Raw genomic sequence first — 19905 nt, forward strand, 5'->3', positions numbered from 1 at the left:
CCACCAGGTTTGTTTATGACAACCCTTCATCATTAATCTTTTTTTTTTTTTGTATTTCTAAATGTGGCAAGCTTATCCTAAAGAATAATAATAAAGAGTATTTTTTTATATTAACTTTGCATCCTGTGTAATCACAGAGATTGCATCTGGCTATTTGGCACCTTTTCAGTATAGGATTGTATTAGACTTCACAAAGTTGATATTAATTTATATTACATTTCCCTAGTGTAAATTTGATAACTTATCTTTTTAAGGCTAACTAGCTATAGTATGTGACCACTGAGAGCCATTGTCCAAATTCCTAGCTAGGTGAAAGAGTTTCAGCAGGAGATGAGCGGGTTCAGATTTAACGCCAGAATTAACACCAGTTCGGTTTTATCCAGATTTTTCCTATTGGCTATCCAAAACACGTGAAATCCGTGGGCCAATAAGATGCCGTTTTGAGAACAGAGTAAATCAGAGTAAAACAGAACCCGCTCATCTCTAGTTTCAGCCATATGTAATTGTTCCCTTTTATAAGAGAACATGACTCCTTCTTGACAAACATGCTACTGGGTTTTAGTTACACCTGTCTTTATTCATATTATTATTGTTATTATTATTTCTTTCTTTAGATTGGGCCCAGTCCTCGTGGTATCTCATTCATGGTGACACAGGACATTGAAGTTGAAGGCCTAAAACCAGCCACAGCAAAAGTGTATGATTACTATGAAACAGGTAATAGTCTACCCTACTATGAGAACATACCTAATCGCTACAGTGAATAATATTCAATTCCTTCAATTTCTAAATGTTCAAATAAGCTGCAAATAGAATCATTGCCATGCTACCTATATAGTGAAATAATGATATATTATGTGTATACCTTAATAAAACAGCATGGAACTTTTTATCTTCCAGATGAACAAGCAATTGCAGAATACAACCACCCTTGTGATATTGGTAAGAGCAATCTAACCTGAGTTTCTTTAAGCCAAGGGACCCTTTTTTAATTTGAATTGCACATGTTGTTTGCATATGCACTCCCTATAACATTTTGCTCAGAGAGAATTATTTATGTGAAGTTTTATTATTTCCTACTCTTTCCAGAAGTAAACAAGGGGGTATATTTACTAAGCTCCCGATTTTGACCGAGATGCCGTTTTTTCATCAAAGTGTCATCTCGGTCAATCTCGGTCATTTACTAAACACTAATCACGGCAGTGATGAGGGCATTCGTAATTTTTTGCTAGTTCAGGTAAAAAATTACGAATGAATACACCATCGGTCAAATTACGCCTGTTTAGATACGAATCTCGGTCATTTACTAAGCAAAAAAACACAAAACACTGCCGTGAAAAATTACAATTCGCAAAAAAGTCCTAAAAAAAAACAGACCTGCTTTTTTTATTCGTGATTTGAGATGCATGCAGGGATCCATGAGATCCGTGCATGTATATCAATGGGAAGGGGTGGGAAAGTGTTTTTTGTTGTTAAAAAAAATTGCGTGGGGTCCCCCCTCCTAAGCATAACCAGCCTCGGGCTCTTTGAGCCGATCCTGGTTGCAGAAATATGGGGAAAAAAATGACAGGGGTTCCCCCATATTTAAGCAACCAGCATCGGGCTCTGCGCCTGGTCCTGGTCCCAAAAATACGGGGGACAAAAAGAGTAGGGGTCCCCCGTATTTTTAAAACCAGCACCGGGCTCCACTAGCTGGACAGATAATGCCACAGCCGGGGGTCACTTTTATACTGCGCCCTGCGGCCGTGGCATCAAAAATCCAACTAGTCACCCCTGGCCGGGGTACCCTGGGGGAGTGAGGACCCCTTCAATCAAGGGGTCCCCCCCCCCCCAGCCACCCAAGGGCCAGGGGTGAAGCCCGAGGCTGTCCCCCCCCATCCAATGGGCTGCGGATGGGAGGGCTGATAGCCTTTGTTGAAAAATAAAAGATATTGTTTTTAGTAGCAGTACTACAAGTCCCAGCAAGCCTCCCCCGCATGCTGGTACTTGGAGAACCACAAGTACCAGCATGCGGCGGAAAAACTGGCCCGCTGGTACCTGTAGTACTATTACTCAAAAAATACCCAAAAAAACACAAGACACACACACCGTGAAAGTATAATTTTATTACATACACACATACATACATACTTACCTTAAGTTCCCACGCAGGTCGGTCCTCTTGTCCAGTAGAATCCAAGGGGTACCTGTTGAAAAAATTATACTCATGAGATCCAGTGGTCCAGGCTCCTCGGCAAATCCAGGGTTAATCCACGTACTTGAATAAAATAAAAAAACGCTGTCACGACCACGAACTGAAAGGTGACCCATGTTTGCACATGGGTCACCTTGCCCCGAATGCCAGAAACCCACTTTGCCTTCTGGCTAAGTGGGTTTCTTCAGCCAATCAGGGAGTGCCACGTTGTAGCACTCTCCTGATCAGCTGTGTGCTCCTGTCTTCACTGACAGGCAGCACGCGGCAGTGTTACAATGTAGCGCCTATGCGCTACATTGTAACCAATGATGGGAACTTTCTGCTCAGCGGTGACGTCACTTTAGGTCAACCGCAGGGCAGAAAGGACCGACCTGCGTGGGAACTTAAGGTAAGTATGTATGTATGTGTGTATGTAATAAAATTATACTTTCACGGTGTGTGTGTCTTGTGTTTTTTTGGGTATTTTTTGAGTAATAGTACTACAGGTACCAGCGGGCCAGTTTTTCCGCCGCATGCTGGTACTTGTGGTTCTCCAAGTACCAGCATGCGGGGGAGGCTTGCTGGGACTTGTAGTAGCCCTCCCATCCGCAGCCCATTGGATGGGGGGGGACAGCCTCGGGCTTCACCCCTGGCCCTTGGGTGGCTGGGGGGGGGGGACCCCTTGATTGAGGGGGTCCCCACTCCACCAGGGTACCCCGGCCAGGGGTGACTAGTTGGATTTTTGATGCCACGGCCGCAGGGCACTATATAAAAGTGACCCCCGGCTGTGGCATTATCTGTCCAGCTAGTGGAGCCCGGTGCTGGTTTTAAAAATACGGGGGACCCCTACTCTTTTTGTCCCCCGTATTTTTGGGACCAGGACCAGGCGCAGAGCCCGATGCTGGTTGCTTAAATATGGGGGAACCCCTGTCATTTTTTTCCACATATTTCTGCAACCAGGATCGGCTCAAAGAGCCCGAGGCTGGTTATGCTTAGGAGGGGGGACCCCACGCATTTTTTTTAAAAAAATTACATTGTTTACTTTAAAAAAAAAAAAAACCCAGCACGGATCACACAAATCCGGCCGAGATTGATTGTAAAAAAAAACGGCAGTGTTTTGCTAATCACTGCCGTTAAATTAGGTAAAAAAACACGAATGACATCGACATCGGAAGCAAAGAAAAACACGAATACGACAGCTTAGTAAATTAGTCGTAATCCATTCAAAAAGTTGCAGTTTTACACTGCCGATGTCATTCGTGATTGAACTTTGACCTATTTTCGGAAATTACGAATCTTAGTAAATATACCCCAAGGTTTGATGGGCAAGAGATTGAAACTGCAGTAGATAAGGAATCCATTTTTCTTGAATACATCAAATCGTATATAAACCAGCAGTGTCATCTAATAGCAGTGTAGAAAATCCTCCAATAATTTTTTTTCATGCAGTACCACTTCTCTACCACCAAATGTCATATTGAGTCTCTCAAACTGTGCATGCACTGCATCATCAAAATGAATGCAAATTAACATTATAAATAACTAATTATAAGAGATGAATGACCCCTAAAATATACAACCTGCACTAGTACTATAGAACATGGGTTGATTCTCACTAAACCAGGGAACAGCATTCACTGCCAACATGGAAACTATAACCATGCTACACACACATAAAGGTCCACACTTTCACATTCAAACCATAGTGTGGCATCGCCTGTCATAATGAGATCCAGACCCAGACTGGTTGGAGCAGGGCTGTAGCTTTCATAATGTAGCCTGGAAATAAACCGCATGAGCCCCCATCCACGAGATACTAGTCCCATGATGGGTAGTGACCAGAATAATAGTAAAAAAAAATAGTACACTGGAGGAGATTTTTACATTTTCAGCCAGAGCATGTAATATGTTGCATGTGTCAGCGTAGACTTTTAAATACTCATTTGACTTGTGTAGCATGTCATGCGGTACTTGATACAGCTACTGCATACTTATTATATGTATTTGTATATGCAGAATATTTCCTTTGAGAACAGTGACGCTAACAGTTTTGTAATGTAGAATGTCTATTGTATGTAAAATGTCTCTCTGCTTAATTTACCCTTAAACTAATAATGTACTACGTGGGCAGCCATAAAGATTATTACTTCTGATTGGCCCTGATATCTCCTCATGGGTTTAGTATCAGTTACCAGCGGTCGGGTTGCGGGTGTTCAGTATACCGATGCTGGCATCATGACAATTAAAATCCCAACAGGGATGAGCTACCTATGTTTTCTCCTCTCCCCTACAGCCTAACCCTCCCTTCCCACAGCCCTAAACTCCCCCTTTGGTGCCTAACCCCAAGCTCCCCCTGTTGTTTCCTAAACCTAACCCCCTCTTTCCCGCTGCCTAAACCTAACCCTCCCCCTTAGTGCATAAACCTAACCTCTTCCCTCCCACAGCCTAACCTCCCGGGGTGGTGCCTAAACCTAACCTGTACACCTCCGACCCTAAACATAAACCTCCTGCTTTACTCTGTGTCCTGACCTTTTTGGGATTACAGCATCTGTATTCTGACAGGTGACAGGATTCCTGTGTCGGTATTCTGGCTGCCAGGATCCTGACAGCCGGCATCTTGACCGGATCCCCTTCTTATACCCTTCTGTCAATTTTAATAAGGAAAGGATACAAAAGCACTTTGGGCAATCCATGAGCTTGCTGGACGAATAGCGCTGTGCTATCACATTGCAGCTTATTATTTGGAGGGGAGTATAGAGCAGACAGCTCCTCTTTCTCACATTGGTGATGGTTTCAGCCATGCTTTGTGTTACCAGAGCCTGTGCTCCTGTGCTGATTTACTTCTGGTTTCACTCTGCCTGAATAGACCTTGCCTGTCGCCAATGGGCCTTATCTCTGCCTTTACTATGTCTTTGGGGTATATGTATCAACAGTTTTTTGCGTTAAAAAATGCTTTTCCCATTTTTTAGTATCGTCTATATGTATACAAGTTTTGAAAAAAAAATTATCAGGGTTTTTTTCGCCAAAATCTACTTTTCACATTTTTTTTCAAACTTTTCCAACCTCTATTGAAAATGAATGTGTACATTATATATCACTGTATTATTGTGCAAATTGTCTGAAACTTTTCATATCTTTTTTTTGCCAGCTTTTACTGGCGGGTTTAGCAATAGGCCATGATTGTTCTTGTAGTTCTACCTCTAAATTTACTTTTTTACAAAAGGAATATGCTAAAAATATCTCCCTTTATCTAAATTATATCTATATACTGCATTCCGAGTTGTTCGCTCGCTAGCTGATTTTAGCAGCATTGCACACGCTAAGCCGCCGCCCTCCGGGAGTGTATTTTAGCATAGCAGAATTGCGAACGAAAGATTAGTAGAATAGCGAATAAATAATTCTTAGCAATACCTGAGTAGCTCGAGACTTACTCCTACACTGCGATCAGCTCAGTTCCTGGTTTGACGTCACAAACACGCCCTGCGTTCGGCCAGCCACTCACCCGTTTCTCCAGACACTCCCGCGTTTTTCCCTGACACGCCTGCGTTTTTTAGCCAACGCCGGGAAAACGCTGAGTTACCACCCAGAAACGCCCCTTTCATGTCAATCATTTACCGAACACCAGTGCGACTGAAAAGCGCCGCAGACGCTACAGCAAAACAGCTAGGTTTTTAGTAAAATAACTAAGCGCATGCGCTCTGCGTACCTTGCGCATGCGCTGTAAGCGACTAATCGCAGTATTGCGAAAATCGGCAACGAGTGAACAACTCAGAATGACCCCCATTTAACTAGTCTAAAAATGTACCAATATTTTCTATATGTTATTTGCTTGAGATTTATATTATATACATATAAAAATCCTCTCATATATATGTGTATATATGTGTATGTGTGTGTATGTGTGTGTATGTGTGAGTATATAGGGGGTCATTCCGAGTTGTTCGCTTGCTAGCAGATGCTAGCAGATTTTAGCAGCATTGCACACGCTAGGTCGCCGCCCTCTGGGAGTGTATCTTAGCTTAGCAGAATTGCGAACGAAAGATTAGCAGAATTGCGAATAGAAAATTCTTAGCAGTTTCTGAGTAGCTCGAGACTTACTCCTACACTGTGATCAGCCCGTTTAGTTCCTGGTTTGACGTCACAAACACCCCCTGCGTTCGGCCAGCCACTCACCTGTTTCTCCAGACACTCCCGCGTTTTATCCTGGCATGCCTGCGTTTTTCCGCACACTTCCAGAAAACGTCCAGTTTCCGCCCAGAAACACCCACTTCCTGTCAATCACACTCCGATCACTTCAACGATGGAAATTCTTTGGTCGGACGTGAGTAAATCTACTAAGTTTTGAGCTAATATACTTAGCGCATGCGCACTGCGTACCATGCGCATGCACATTTTCACCTTAATCGCTCCGTTGCGAAAATTGGCAACGAGCGAACAACTCGGAATGACCCCCATAGTGTGTGTATATAGATGTGTTGTTTGTGAGACTCTTAATAGTTCTGTTGGAAGTAAACAGCACACACTACTAAAGGACACTGGAATTTCATCTTAGTAACATGCTTATAACAGTTATTAGAATAACCAATCAAATTGACTTTGTAAAAGTTCCCTCCCCTTTCAGTTTTCTAATAAGTGTCCCATAGTAAACTAGCTATTCTTTTCTGCTGTAGGTCAGTCGTGCTGAACGTCACCAAGGAACTCACTGTGCATGTCCGGCTCTGAAACAGAGCATGCACAATTCATAAAAATTTTTCAAAATGCAATAAAAAATGTGATAAAATGACCGAAAAGCAGAGCGATAATTATCACATTTTTGGGTTTTTATCGCAATCACATTTTCGATAAAAAAATTATACATATGTCGAAAAAAGGCCTGATAAAAAAACCAAAAATTACCCGATAACTCATGATAAAAACTATGAAAATTATCGCACTTTTGATACATGAACCCATTTATCTTTTATCTGTGTAAACTGACGTCTGCTTGGATACTGACCTTGCCTTTTTAGTCCCACCATCATGGACCGCTACCTTTCAGCTGCCATAGGCCAAGGGCTGGATTAAGACCTCCAGTGGCCCTAAGCACTTAAAACATTTTGGTGCCACCACATCTATTTAATTCACAATATAAACAGGAAGAATTTGTAAAATAAAACTGTATTTTTCTAAATGAAACAAAACTTACAGTAAGATGGAAACCAATGTTATTTCTGTAGACGTCCACATTATTTATAGTATATTTAAAATAGTTTTCTACTTTTTCTAATTGCAAAGTGTTTGATTTAAGTTATTGTGGGATGCCCATTTTATGGAACCTGGTTTAGCTGCACCATTTGTAGCTATGCACCAAATGGTCCATGGTAAACCCAGCAATGGAAAATATCTGTGGTGCCCCCCTGTCTTCATGCCCTAAGCATGTGCTTATTTTGGTTAATGGTCAATCCAGCCCTGCATAGGCTTGAGCTACATAAGGCATGCCCAATCTAGCTTAGCACCAACTATTCCAAGAGTGGTCCTGTCCTTTTCAGTTATGGCTGTGCCCTTTTCAGCTCTCAAACATCAGAACCCCCTAAAGGTGTGTACACACGGTGAGATAAATCTGTAAGATTTTGACTATATAGTCAAAATCTTATGAAAAGTTAGTGCATATCTCATGGTGCTAGGCAGCTTGTGATACAGATTCGATCCTGATGCACGCTCCCGTGGGGTCGGTATCGCAAGGCTAAATAGACTGTGTAGGCAAGTCAATCTTGACTATCTAGTGTACTATCTAGTACAAAGTATAGCCAAAATTGGCACTTAAGTTGTGTACACACGGTGAGATCCTTGCTATGCCCGATATTCACTTTGCAATTTTCCTTGAACTCCCCGGAGCCCAGCACTGATTTTGACTTGTACAAAGGAAAAAAATAGGTATAACTTATCCAGCGCTGTTGTTTTGAATGCAGATTATATACAAGCAATTCTGGTATAGCTTTTCTTATGGCAGTGTCCAATGATTCAAACGATATATGAGGAAAAGAAAAAGGTATAATATAGTGAAGTACAATTTCATATGTTTTTAATGACTTAAAAAAATGACTTAAAAAAATTCTCGCTCCATACAATGCATATACAGCAGTGTGTCCAGCACAGGTATAGTGAATGTAATTACCAGAGTCCTTTGAACTGAGCAAACAGTTCAAATCAGCATGTACAGAGTGAGTCCCGGGCACCCTTGATGTTTAGGCAATGCTGCAGTGGATACTCCGGTGTCACAGTCACACATCCGTCCTGGGCGTTCTTTGCTGTCACCGCCAACGCGTTTCCACCCCCTGCACTGGGGTATTTTTCAAGGAGTTTGTGTTTTTGACTAAGTTTTCTTGAGATCTGTACTATGTGTGCTTACGATTTTGGCTTATGTGAGATTTTGGCTTATGTGAGATGTCATTGACATGTGAGATGAACTAGATAGTACACCGATCTAGCAAGGATTGACTTGCCTGCACAGTCTATCTCTTGTTGCGATGGCGACCTGGCGGGACCGCGCATCGGGATCGAATCGGGATCGGAACTGGCATAACACCTTGCGATTTGCACTAACTTTTCTTGTGATTTTGACTATATAGTCAAAATCGAAATAAAAAATCTCACTGTGTGTACAAAATCTCACCATGTGTACACACCATTAGTCAAAATCGTACATAGACAAAATCTCAAGCACAGATAGTCAAAATCTGTACAATCTGTGCTATCTGGGCTCTGGGGGAGTTCAAGGGAAATCGCATAATCAACATTGGGCATAGCAAGGATCTCACCGTGTGTACACACCTTAAGTTGGCAGATTTACAATAGGCCCATCCTATTCTCTAATTTACTTTTCTATTCCTTATTTATTTATTTATTTATTTATTTATATATTTATTTATTTATATATTTATTTATTCTGCTTCTAGGTGACACTTCTGGAAACTGAGGATGGTAACTGACAGAGACCTGGCTGTATTAGTACCTGATACCCAGCCATACTCACCTTCATGAATACCATCACTAACAATAAATGAGAAATATTATACTACGAGCTGTAACCTGTCTGTTTCAGCTGATTTGTTTAATTAGTGGAAAACAGGTTGTTTATTTACTGTGTGTTCTCTATTCAATAGTTAAAAGAATTACAGTTCAGTAATACAAACTGGATGCATACAATTAATTTTATTTAGAAACACATTTGAGGACTCTTAGAATTGAAAGCATTTTACATAACAACATACATATTAACCACAGATTCTTCCAGACACAGACACAGAACCACGGGCAATCCCCTTTCACTGTCCCCGTTCCCTAATATATTATAATGTGTATCTTTATATAATGTGATGTATTTCAATTAAGCTGCCCTGGAACTATTGGAGGTATAAAGGACTATGTAACCATGTTTTGGTTGTCAGTTCTCCATTTCTTTTGAGCTGCCCATGATGCATGATTGTTTGCTTTTAATTAATAAAGAAACATTTCATTTAGGATCTATGCTATTATTCCTTCATTTATTTTATTTGCTAAGAATATAGCTATAGCCAAGGGCGTAGCTACCATAGGTGTAGGGAGTGCAGCTGCTATGGGACCCAGAGCTGAGAGGGGCCCACCTTCCCTGTCACAGTTACATGTGTTATATACATATTTTGCCATTGGGTGGTACATAGCGGTCCTTTCATACTTTGTCCTTGGGGCCTGCAATATATCTAGGTATACCCCTGGACTTGCTCATTGTAGTGTGGTATAAAATGAACTGGAGGGCATTTTAAGGTTATATAATATGAACCGGGGCACTGTAATGAGGAACAATATGAACGGGGAGCACTGTATATAATAATGAGAAATGGGGGTTCTGTGCGGCATAATGTGTACTGGCAGCTCTGAAATGTGACATAGGGTGAACTTAAGCACTACTGCAATTCAAAAAAGAAACTAGGGCACTACTATGGTTCAGAAAATGAACTTGGGCGCGCATTTACCCGTGTTTTTCCCTAGTGGAAAAGGGTCCCTCTGCAAATTCCTGGATCAAGTGATCCGGGAATCCTACCCAGGTAGCTTGCCGGGTTGAACACGTGTTCAACCCGGTAGGCTGTCTAGTGTGAACGGGAGCCGCGTCGAGGCGACACGGCTCCCGTTCACAGTGTATCGGAGGGCGGCGTTGGGAGATCATGTGATCTCCCAGCGCCGCCCCTGCCGCGTCACTAGCAGCGTCACCAACCCGGTAAATATGCCGGGTTGGTGAGAGCTGTCTGAAAGGGGGCTGTAGCACGGGTTGCAGCCATGTCAGGCGACACGGCTGCGACCCGTGCTACAGTGGAAAAGGAGTATTAATAAGTATTCCTAAATGGCGTTCAGACTTAAACTATTGATTTATTTTAAAAAAACAATAAGCAATGCATGTAATTAGTTTTCTCCAAGTCCCATATTATCATCTATATCACAACATTCACCATATAATGCAGAGATCATCAATGTTACAGCCATATAATACAGACAGCATAAGTGACTGCCATACAATAGAGAACATCAGTGACTGCCATGTAACACAGACAGCATAAGTGATTGCCATATAATCATACTTGCCTATTTTTTAAAACTAAAATCAGGGAGATTACAGTAGGATGTGCCATGCAAAGCGCATCGCGCCATGGTAGGTGTGTGTCATACTCTGCCCAAAAGGCGTGTCTAGCTCCACATATGGGCGTGTCTATGCTTAGACGCTTGTTGTTGCAAGATATTTCTATATAACACTAGTAACAAAGGCCCTCATTCTGAGTTGATCGCTCGCTAGCTACTTTTAGCAGCCATGCAAATGCATAGTCGCCGCCCACGGGGGAGTGTATTTTCGCTTTGCAAGCGTGCGAACGGCTTTGCAGTGGAGCTCTGCAAAAACAGTTTGTGCAGTTTAAGAGTAGGTTTGGATTTACTCAACCACGATTCAGTTTTTTGTTCCCGGAATTGACATCAGACACCCGCCCTGCAAACACCTAGACACGCCTGCGTTTTTCCAAACACTCCCAGACAATGGTCAGTTGCCACCCACAAACGCCTTCTTCCTGTCAATCACCTTGCAATCGGCTGTGCGTATGGATTCTTTGTTAAATCCATTGCACAGCAACGAACCGCTTTATACCCGTACGACGCGCCTGCACATTGCGATGCATGCGCAGTTGTGCCATTTTTTTACCTGATCGCTGCGCTGTGAAAATCGGCAGCGAGGATAAACTCGGAATGACCCCCCATATACTGTATTTTGGGAAGTTTTGCAAGTATTAATTAGTGATGAGCGGGTTCGGTTTCTCGGAAACCGAACCCCCCCGAACTTCACCCTTTTTACACGGGTCCGAGCCATACTCGGATTCTCCCGTATGGCTCGGGTAACCTGAGCGCGCCCGAACGTCATCATCCCGCTGTCGGATTCTTGCGAGATTCGGATTCTATATAAGCAGCCGCGCGTCGCCGCCATTTTCACTCGTGCAATGGAAATGTTAGGGAGAGGACGTTGCTGGCGTCCTCTCCGTTATTGTTGAACTTGATTGTGCTGTGCACTATTGCTTAATTGTGGGGAGGGCTGGGGAGCAGCTGTATATAGGAGGAGTACAGTGCAGAGTTTTGCTGATCAGTGACCACCAGTTATCCGTTCTCTGCCTGAAAAAAACGCTCCATATCTGTGCTCACAATGTGCTGCATATATCTGTGCTCACACTGCTTAATTGTGGGGACTGGGGAGCAGCTGTATTATATAGCAGGAGTACAGTGCAGAGTTTTGCTGACAGTGACCACCAGTATACGTTGTCTGCCTGAAAAACACTCCAAATCTGTGCTCAGTGTGCTGCTTTATTGTGGGGACTGGGGACCACCAGTATAATATTATATAGGAGGAGTACAGTGCAGAGTTTTGCTGACCAGTGTCCACCAGTATATAATATATAGCATTACGGTACAGTAGGCCACTGCTGTACCTACCTCTGTGTCGTCATTAAGTATACTATCCATCTACATTCTATACCTGTGGTCAGGGCCGGCTCTAGGCATGTTCGAATAGAGCGGCCGCGCAGGGCGCCACCCTTAATGGGCGCCGCGCGCTGGCGCCGCCATATTCGAAGCTGGAGCCGGCCCTGTGTGTGTGTGCAGCGCAGCGTTGTCCCCGCCATCCGTGTGTGCGGCGTGCGCTATGCGCGCTGCGCGGCGCCGGTGTCTAACGTCAGACGCCGGCGCCGCGCATAGCGCACACAAGTGGCCGCCCGCCCACCCGCACTCGGATCCTCACTCTCCCGCCCGCCAGCACTCCCGCCAGCACTCCTCCTCCCCCTCTCAGACTCAGCGCCTCAGGTATTTGGTGGGGGGGGGGGGTCAAACATTTATGGATCGCACTGTGGGGGCATTTATCTGGCACACTGGGGGCATATCTGGCACACTGGGGGCATATCTGGCTCTGTGGGGGCATTTCTGGCACTGTGGGGGGCATATCTGGCTCACTGGGAGCATATCTGGCACACTGGGGGCATATCTGGCACACTGGGGGCATATCTGGCACACTGGGGGCATATCTGGCTCTGTGGGGGCATTTATCTGGCACTGTGTGGGGGCATTTCTGGCACTGTGGGGGGCATTTCTGGCACTGTGGGGGCATTTCTGGCAATGTGGGGGCATTTCTGGCACCGTGGGGGCATATCTGGAACAGTGGGGGCATTTCTGGCACACTGGGGGCATTTCTGGCACACTGGGGGCATATCTGGCACACTGGGGGCATATCTGGCACACTGGGGGCATATCTGGCTCTGTGGGCGCATTTATCTGGCCCTGTGTGGGGGCATTTCTGGCACTGTGGGGGCATTTCTGGCACTGTGGGGGCATTTCTGGCACTGTGGGGGCATTTCTGGCACTGTGGGGGCATATCTGGAACACTGGGGGCATTTCTGGCACACTGGGGGCATTTCTGGCACACTGGGGGCATATCTGGCACACTGGGGGCATATCTGGCTCTGTGGGGGCATTTATCTGGCCCTGTGTGGGGGCATTTCTGGCACTGTGGGGGCATTTCTGGCACTGTGGGGGCATTTCTGGCAATGTGGGGGCATTTCTGGCACCGTGGGGGCATATCTGGCACACTGGGGGCATATCTGGCACACTGGGGGCATATCTGTCACTGTGGGGGGCATTTCTGGCACTGTGGGGGCATTTATCTGGCACTGTGGGGGCATTTATCTGGCACTGTGGGGGCACTTATGCATCTGGCAATGTGGGCATTTATGTATCTGGCACTGGGGGAATTTATGTATCTGGCCCTGTGGGGGCAATTTTATATATGCCACTGTGGGGACATATCTGGCACTGTGTGGGCATTTTTATATCTGGCACTGTGGGGGCACTTATGTATCTGGCACTGTGTGGGCACTTATGTATCTGGCACTGTGGGGGCATTTATCTGGCACTGTGGGGGCACTTATGCATCTGGCAATGTGGGCATTTATGTATCTGGCACTGGGGGCATTTATGTATCTGGCCCTGTGGGGGCATATCTGGCACTGTGGGGGCAATTTTATATATGGCACTGTGGGGACATATCTGGCACTGTGTGGGCATTTTTATATCTGGCACTGTGGGGGCACTTATGTATCTGGTACTGTGGGGGCATTTATGTATCTGGCACTGTGGGGGGCATATCTGCACTGTGGAGGCATTTATGTATCTGGCACTTTGGGGGCCTTTATCTATCTGAACTGTGGGTGCATATCTGGCACTGTGTGGCCATTTATGTAGCTGGCACTGCCCTGGGGGGCATGTCACGTGTAGCTGGCACTGCTGGGGGGCATGTCACATGTAGCTGGCACTGCTGGGGGGCATGTCATGTAGTGTTCCCGCTAGGCGTCTGTGGCTAGGCAATGTGTCTCAGTGCTCTCCCTGGTGCAATGTGTCTCAGTGCTGTGCCTGACGCAAAGTGTATAGGAGGTTCTACCTGGTGCAGTGTGTATTAGCTGCACTACTGTGTGGTGTAATGCAAATTGCCACTATTATGTGGCCACGTACCTTCCCCACGAAGCAACTCCCCTTAATTTTTGCTGCGCGCCTTCGGCGCGCACTGTCTATTCTTTGGCATATAGGTATGGGAACAACAAGCAGTATATACATCATTTTGCCCTCCTAACTTAAAAATGTGCCCTCCCTGTGATCAGCACCATGCCCTAAAAAGTGAACACTATCATGTGTAGCTGGCACTGCTGGGGGGCATGTCATGTGTAGCTGGCACTGCTGCGGGGCATGTCATGTGTAGCTGGCTAGCTGGCACTGCTGCGAGGCATGTCATGTGTAGCTGGCACTGCTTCGGGGCATGTCATGTGTAGCTGGCCCTGCTGCGGGGCATGTCATGTGTAGCTGGCACTGCTGCGGGGCATGTCATGTGTAGCTGGCACTGCTGCGGGGCATGTCATGTGTAGCTGGCACTGCTGCGGGGCATGTCATGTGTAGCTGGCTAGCTGGCACTGCTGCGGGGCATGTCATGTGTAGCTGGCACTGTTGTGGGGCATGTCATGTGTAGCTGGCACTGCTGCGGGGCATGTCATGTGTAGCTGGCACTGCTGCGGGGCATGTCATGTGTAGCTGGCACCGCTGCGGGGCATGTCATGTGTAGCTGGCACTGCTGGGGGGCATGTCATGTCTATCTGGCACTGCACATTATGTGTATCTGGCACTATACTGGAGACATTGTGTGTAAGGAACACTACTGTGACTATGTGTAAGGCTGCTAATTGTGTGAAAATATGTTTATAGTTTGATGATATGAAGTTATGAGTCCACGCCCACTTTTCCAGAGGCCACGCCCACTTTTCCGGGAGGACGCGCGCCTTCGGCGCACGCATGGGGGGGGGGCGCTTTTACATTTTCTCGCTCAGGGTGCTAGTAGGCCTGGAGCCGGCCCTGCCTGTGGTGCATTTTAGTTTTGCAATTTGCTGACACAGTGACCACCAGTATACTATATATAGCAGTAAGGTACGGAAGGCAACTGCTGTACCTACCTCTGTGTCGTCATTCATTAAGTATACTATCTATCTACATTCTATACCTGTGGTGCATTTTAGTTTTGCAGTTTGCTGACACAGTGACCACCAGTATACTATAGCAGTACGGAAGGCCACTGCTGTACCTACCTCTGTGTCGTCATTCATTAAGTATACTATCCATCTACATTCTATACCTGTGGTGCATTTTAGTTTTGCAGTTTGCTGACACAGTGACCACCAGTATACTATATATAGCAGTACGGTACGGAAGGCCACTGCTGTACCTACCTCTGTGTAGTCATTAAGTATACTATCCATCTACATTCTATACCTGTGGTGCATTTTAGTTTTGCAGTTTGCTGACACAGTGACCACCAGTATACTATATATAGCAGTACGGAAGGCCACTGCTGTACCTACCTCTGTGTCGTCATTCATTAAGTATACTATCCATCTACATTCTATACCTGTGGTGCATTTTAGTTTTGCAGTTTGCTGACACAGTGACCACCACTATACTATATATAGCAGTACGGTACGGAAGGCCACTGCTGTACCTACCTTTGTGTCGTCATTCATTAAGTATACAATCCATCTACATTCTATACCTGTGGTGCATTTTAGTTTTGCAGTTTGCTGACACAGTGACCACCAGTATACTATATATAGCAGTACGGTACGGAAGGCCACTGCTGTACCTACCTCTGTGTCGTCATTCATTAAGTATACTATCCATCTACATTCTATACCTGTGGTGCATTTTAGTTTTTCAGTTTGCTGACACAGTGACCACCAGTATACTATATATAGCAGTACGGAAGGCCACTGCTGTACCTACCTCTGTGTCGTCATTCATTAAGTATACTATCCATCTACATTCTATACCTGTGGTGCATTTTAGTTTTGCAGTTTGCTGACACAGTGACCACCAGTATACTATATATAGCAGTACGGAAGGCCACTGCTGTACCTACCTCTGTGTCGTCATTCATTAAGTATACTATCCATCTACATTCTATACCTGTGGTGCATTTTAGCTTTGCAGTTTGCTGACACAGTGACCACCAGTATACTATAGCAGTACGGAAGGCCACTGCTGTACCTACCTCTGTGTCGTCATTAAGTATACTATCCATCTACATTCTATACCTGTGGTGCATTTTAGTTTTGCAGTTTGCTGACACAGTGATCACCAGTATACTATATATAGCAGTACGGAAGGCCACTGCTGTACCTACCTCTGTGTCGTCATTCATTACGTATACTATCCATCTACATTCTATACCTGTGGTGCATTTTAGTTTTGCAGTTTGCTGACACAGTGACCACCAGTATACTATATATAGCAGTACGGAAGGCCACTGCTGTACCTACCTCTGTGTCGTCATTCATTAAGTATACTATCCATCTACATTCTATACCTGTGGTGCATTTTAGTTTTGCAGTTTGCTGAAACAGTGACCACCATTATACTATATATAGCAGTACAGAAGGCCACTGCTGTACCTACCTCTATGTCGTCATTCATTAAGTATACTATCCATCTACATTCTATACCTATGGTGCATTTTAGTTTTGCAGTTTGCTGACACAGTGACCAACAGTATACTATAGCAGTACGGAAGGCCACTGCTGTACCTACCTCTGTGTCGTCATTCATTAAGTATACTATCCATCTACATTCTATACCTGTGGTGCATTTTAGTTTTGCAGTCTGCTGACACAGTGACCACCAGTATACTATATATAGCAGTACGGTACGGAAGGCCACTGCTGTACCTACCTCTGTGTCGTCATTCATTAAATATACTATCCATCTACATTCTATACCTGTGGTGCATTTTAGTTTTGCAGTTTGCTGACACAGTGACCACCGGTATACTATATATAGCAGTACGGAAGGCCACTGCTGTACCTACCTCTGTGTCGTCATTAAGTATACTATCCATCTACATTCTATACCTGTGGTGCATTTTAGTTTTGCAGTTTGCTGACACAGTGACCACCAGTATACTATATATAGCAGTACGGAAGGCCACTGCTGTACCTACCTCTGTGTCGTCATTCATTAAGTATACTATCCATTTACATTCTATACCTGTGGTGCATTTTAGTTTTGCAGTTTGCTGACACAGTGACCACCAGTATACTATAGCAGTATGGAAAGCCACTGCTGTACCTACCTCTGTGTCGTCATTCATTAAGTATACTATCCATCTACATTCTATACCTGTGGTGCATTTTAGTTTTGCAGTTTGCTGACACAGTGACCACCAGTATACTATATATAGCAGTACGGTACGGAAGGCCACTGCTGTACCTACCTCTGTGTCGTCATTCATTAAGTATACTATCCATCTACATTCTATACCTGTGGTGCATTTTAGTTTTGCAGTTTGCTGACACAGTGACCACCAGTATACTATAGCAGTTCGGAAGGCCACTGCTGTACCTAACTCTGTGTCGTCATTCATTAAGTATACTATCCATCTACATTCTATACCTGTGGTGCATTTTAGTTTTGCAGTTTGCTGACACAGTGACCACCCGTATACTATAGCAGTACGGAAGGCCACTGCTGTACCTACCTCTGTGTCGTCATTCATTAAGTATACTATCCATCTACATTCTATACCTGTGGTGCATTTTAGTTTTGCAGTTTGCTGACACAGTGACCACCAGTATACTATAGCAGTACGGAAGGCCACTGCTGTACCTACCTCTGTGTCGTCATTAAGTATACTATCCATCTACATTCTATACCTGTGGTGCATTTTAGTTTTGCAGTTTGCTGACACAGTGACCACCAGTATACTATATATAGCAGTACGGAAGGCCACTGCTGTACCTACCTCTGTGTCGTCATTCTTTAAGTATACTATCCATCTACATTCTATACCTGTGGTGCATTTTAGTTTTGCAGTTTGCTGACACAGTGACCACCAGTATACTATATATAGCAGTACGGAAAGGCCACTGCTGTACCTACCTCTGTGTCGTCATTAATTAAGTATACTATCCATCTACATTCTATACCTGTGGTGCATTTTAGTTTTGCAGTTTGCTGACACAGTGACCACCAGTATACTATAGCAGTACGGAAGGCCACTGCTGTACCTACCTCTGTGTCGTCATTCATTAAGTATACTATCCATCTACATTCTATACCTGTGGTGCATTTTAGTTTTGCAGTTTGCTGACACAGTGACCACCAGCATACTATATATAGCAGTACGGAAGGCCACTGCTGTACCTACCTCTGTGCCGTCATTCATTAAGTATACTATCCATCTCTTTTATCCGCCTCTTTTTTTCTTTGCATCATGTGCTGTTTGGGGACTGTTTTTTTGAAGTGCCATCCTGCCTGACACTGCAGTGCCACTCCTAGATGGGCCAGGTGTTTGTGTCGGCCACTTGTGTCGCTTAGCTTAGTCACACAGCGACCTTGGTGCACCTCTTTTTTTCTTTGCATCATGTGCTGTTTGGGGACAATTTTTTTGAAGTGCCATCCTGCCTGACACTGCAGTGCCACCCCTAGATGGGCCAGGTGTTTGTGTCGGCCACTTGTGTCGCTTAGCTTAGTCTCACAGCGACCTTGGTGCGCCTCTTTTTTTCTTTGCATCATGTGCTGTTTGGGGACAATTTTTTTGAAGTGCCATCCTGCCTGACACTGCAGTGCCACTCCTAGATGGGCCAGGTGTTTGTGTCGGCCACTTGTGTCGCTTAGCTTAGTCTCACAGCGACCTTGGTGCGCCTCTTTTTTTCTTTGCATCATGTGCTGTTTGGGGACAATTTTTTTGAAGTGCCATCCTGCCTGACACTGCAGTGCCACTCCTAGATGGGCCAGGTGTTTGTGTCGGCCACTTGTGTCGCTTAGCTTAGTCACAAAGCGACCTTGGTGCACCTCTTTTTTTCTTTGCATCATGTGCTGTTTGGGGACAATTTTTTTGAAGTGCCATCCTGCCTGACACTGCAGTGCCACTCCTAGATGGGCCAGGTGTTTGTGTCGGCCACTTGTGTCGCTTAACTTAGTCTCACAGCGACCTTGGTGCGCCTCTTTTTTTCTTTGCATCATGTGCTGTTTGGGGACTATTTTTTTGAAGTACCATCCTGTCTGACACTGCAGTGCCACTCCTAGATGGGCCAGGTGTTTGTGTCGGCCACTTGTGTCGCTTAGCTTAGCCATCCAGCGACCTCGGTGCAAATTTTAGGACTAAAAATAATATTGTGAGGTGTGAGGTGTTCAGAATAGACTGGAAATGAGTGGAAATTATGGTTATTGAGGTTAATAAAACTATGGGATCAAAATGACCCCCAAATTCTATGATTTAAGCAGTTTTTTAGGTTTTTTTGTAAAAAAAACACCCGAATCCGACAAAAAATTTTCGGTGAGGTTTTGCCAAAACGCGTCCGAATCCAAAACACGGCCACGGAACCGAATCCAAAACCAAAACACAAAACCCGAAAAATGTCCGGTGCACATCACTAGTATTAATTCTAACAGTGCTGCCTGCAATACGGGGTTTCTTGTTTGCAACTATTTATTTGCTGTGATATTTCTTTTCTTCTCACTCAGCACAATTTACATGATACATGTGATGCCTATGCAATAAATTCCAAATGCAGTTTGACCTTAGTTTGACCTTTGACAATTCATCCCTAAGTATATAAAGTGTGTTTTTGGTGTATTAAATGTTATTTTATTGTGAACACTGAACT

At 44.6% G+C, this 19905-nt stretch overlaps 1 protein-coding gene across 7 annotated transcripts in view; it reads left to right on the forward strand.

Annotated features, from left to right (window-relative positions):
* The window catches only part of LOC135056670 (alpha-2-macroglobulin-like protein 1), a 409885-nt gene extending 400210 nt beyond the window's left edge, over window positions 1-9675 (forward strand). For all 7 annotated transcript variants that reach the window (XM_063962113.1, XM_063962120.1, XM_063962116.1 and 4 more), the window contains 3 exons: window positions 615-717; window positions 901-942; window positions 9109-9675. In XM_063962113.1, coding sequence (XP_063818183.1) covers window positions 615-717; window positions 901-942; window positions 9109-9128 — 165 coding nt within the window. In that variant the 3' untranslated portion in view covers window positions 9129-9675. The remainder of the gene's footprint in view (window positions 1-614; window positions 718-900; window positions 943-9108) is intronic.
* The last annotated feature ends 10230 nt before the right edge of the window (window positions 9676-19905 follow it).

This window comes from Pseudophryne corroboree, chromosome 3 (assembly GCF_028390025.1).
Source record: "Pseudophryne corroboree isolate aPseCor3 chromosome 3, aPseCor3.hap2, whole genome shotgun sequence".
Taxonomy (NCBI): domain Eukaryota; kingdom Metazoa; phylum Chordata; class Amphibia; order Anura; family Myobatrachidae; genus Pseudophryne; species Pseudophryne corroboree.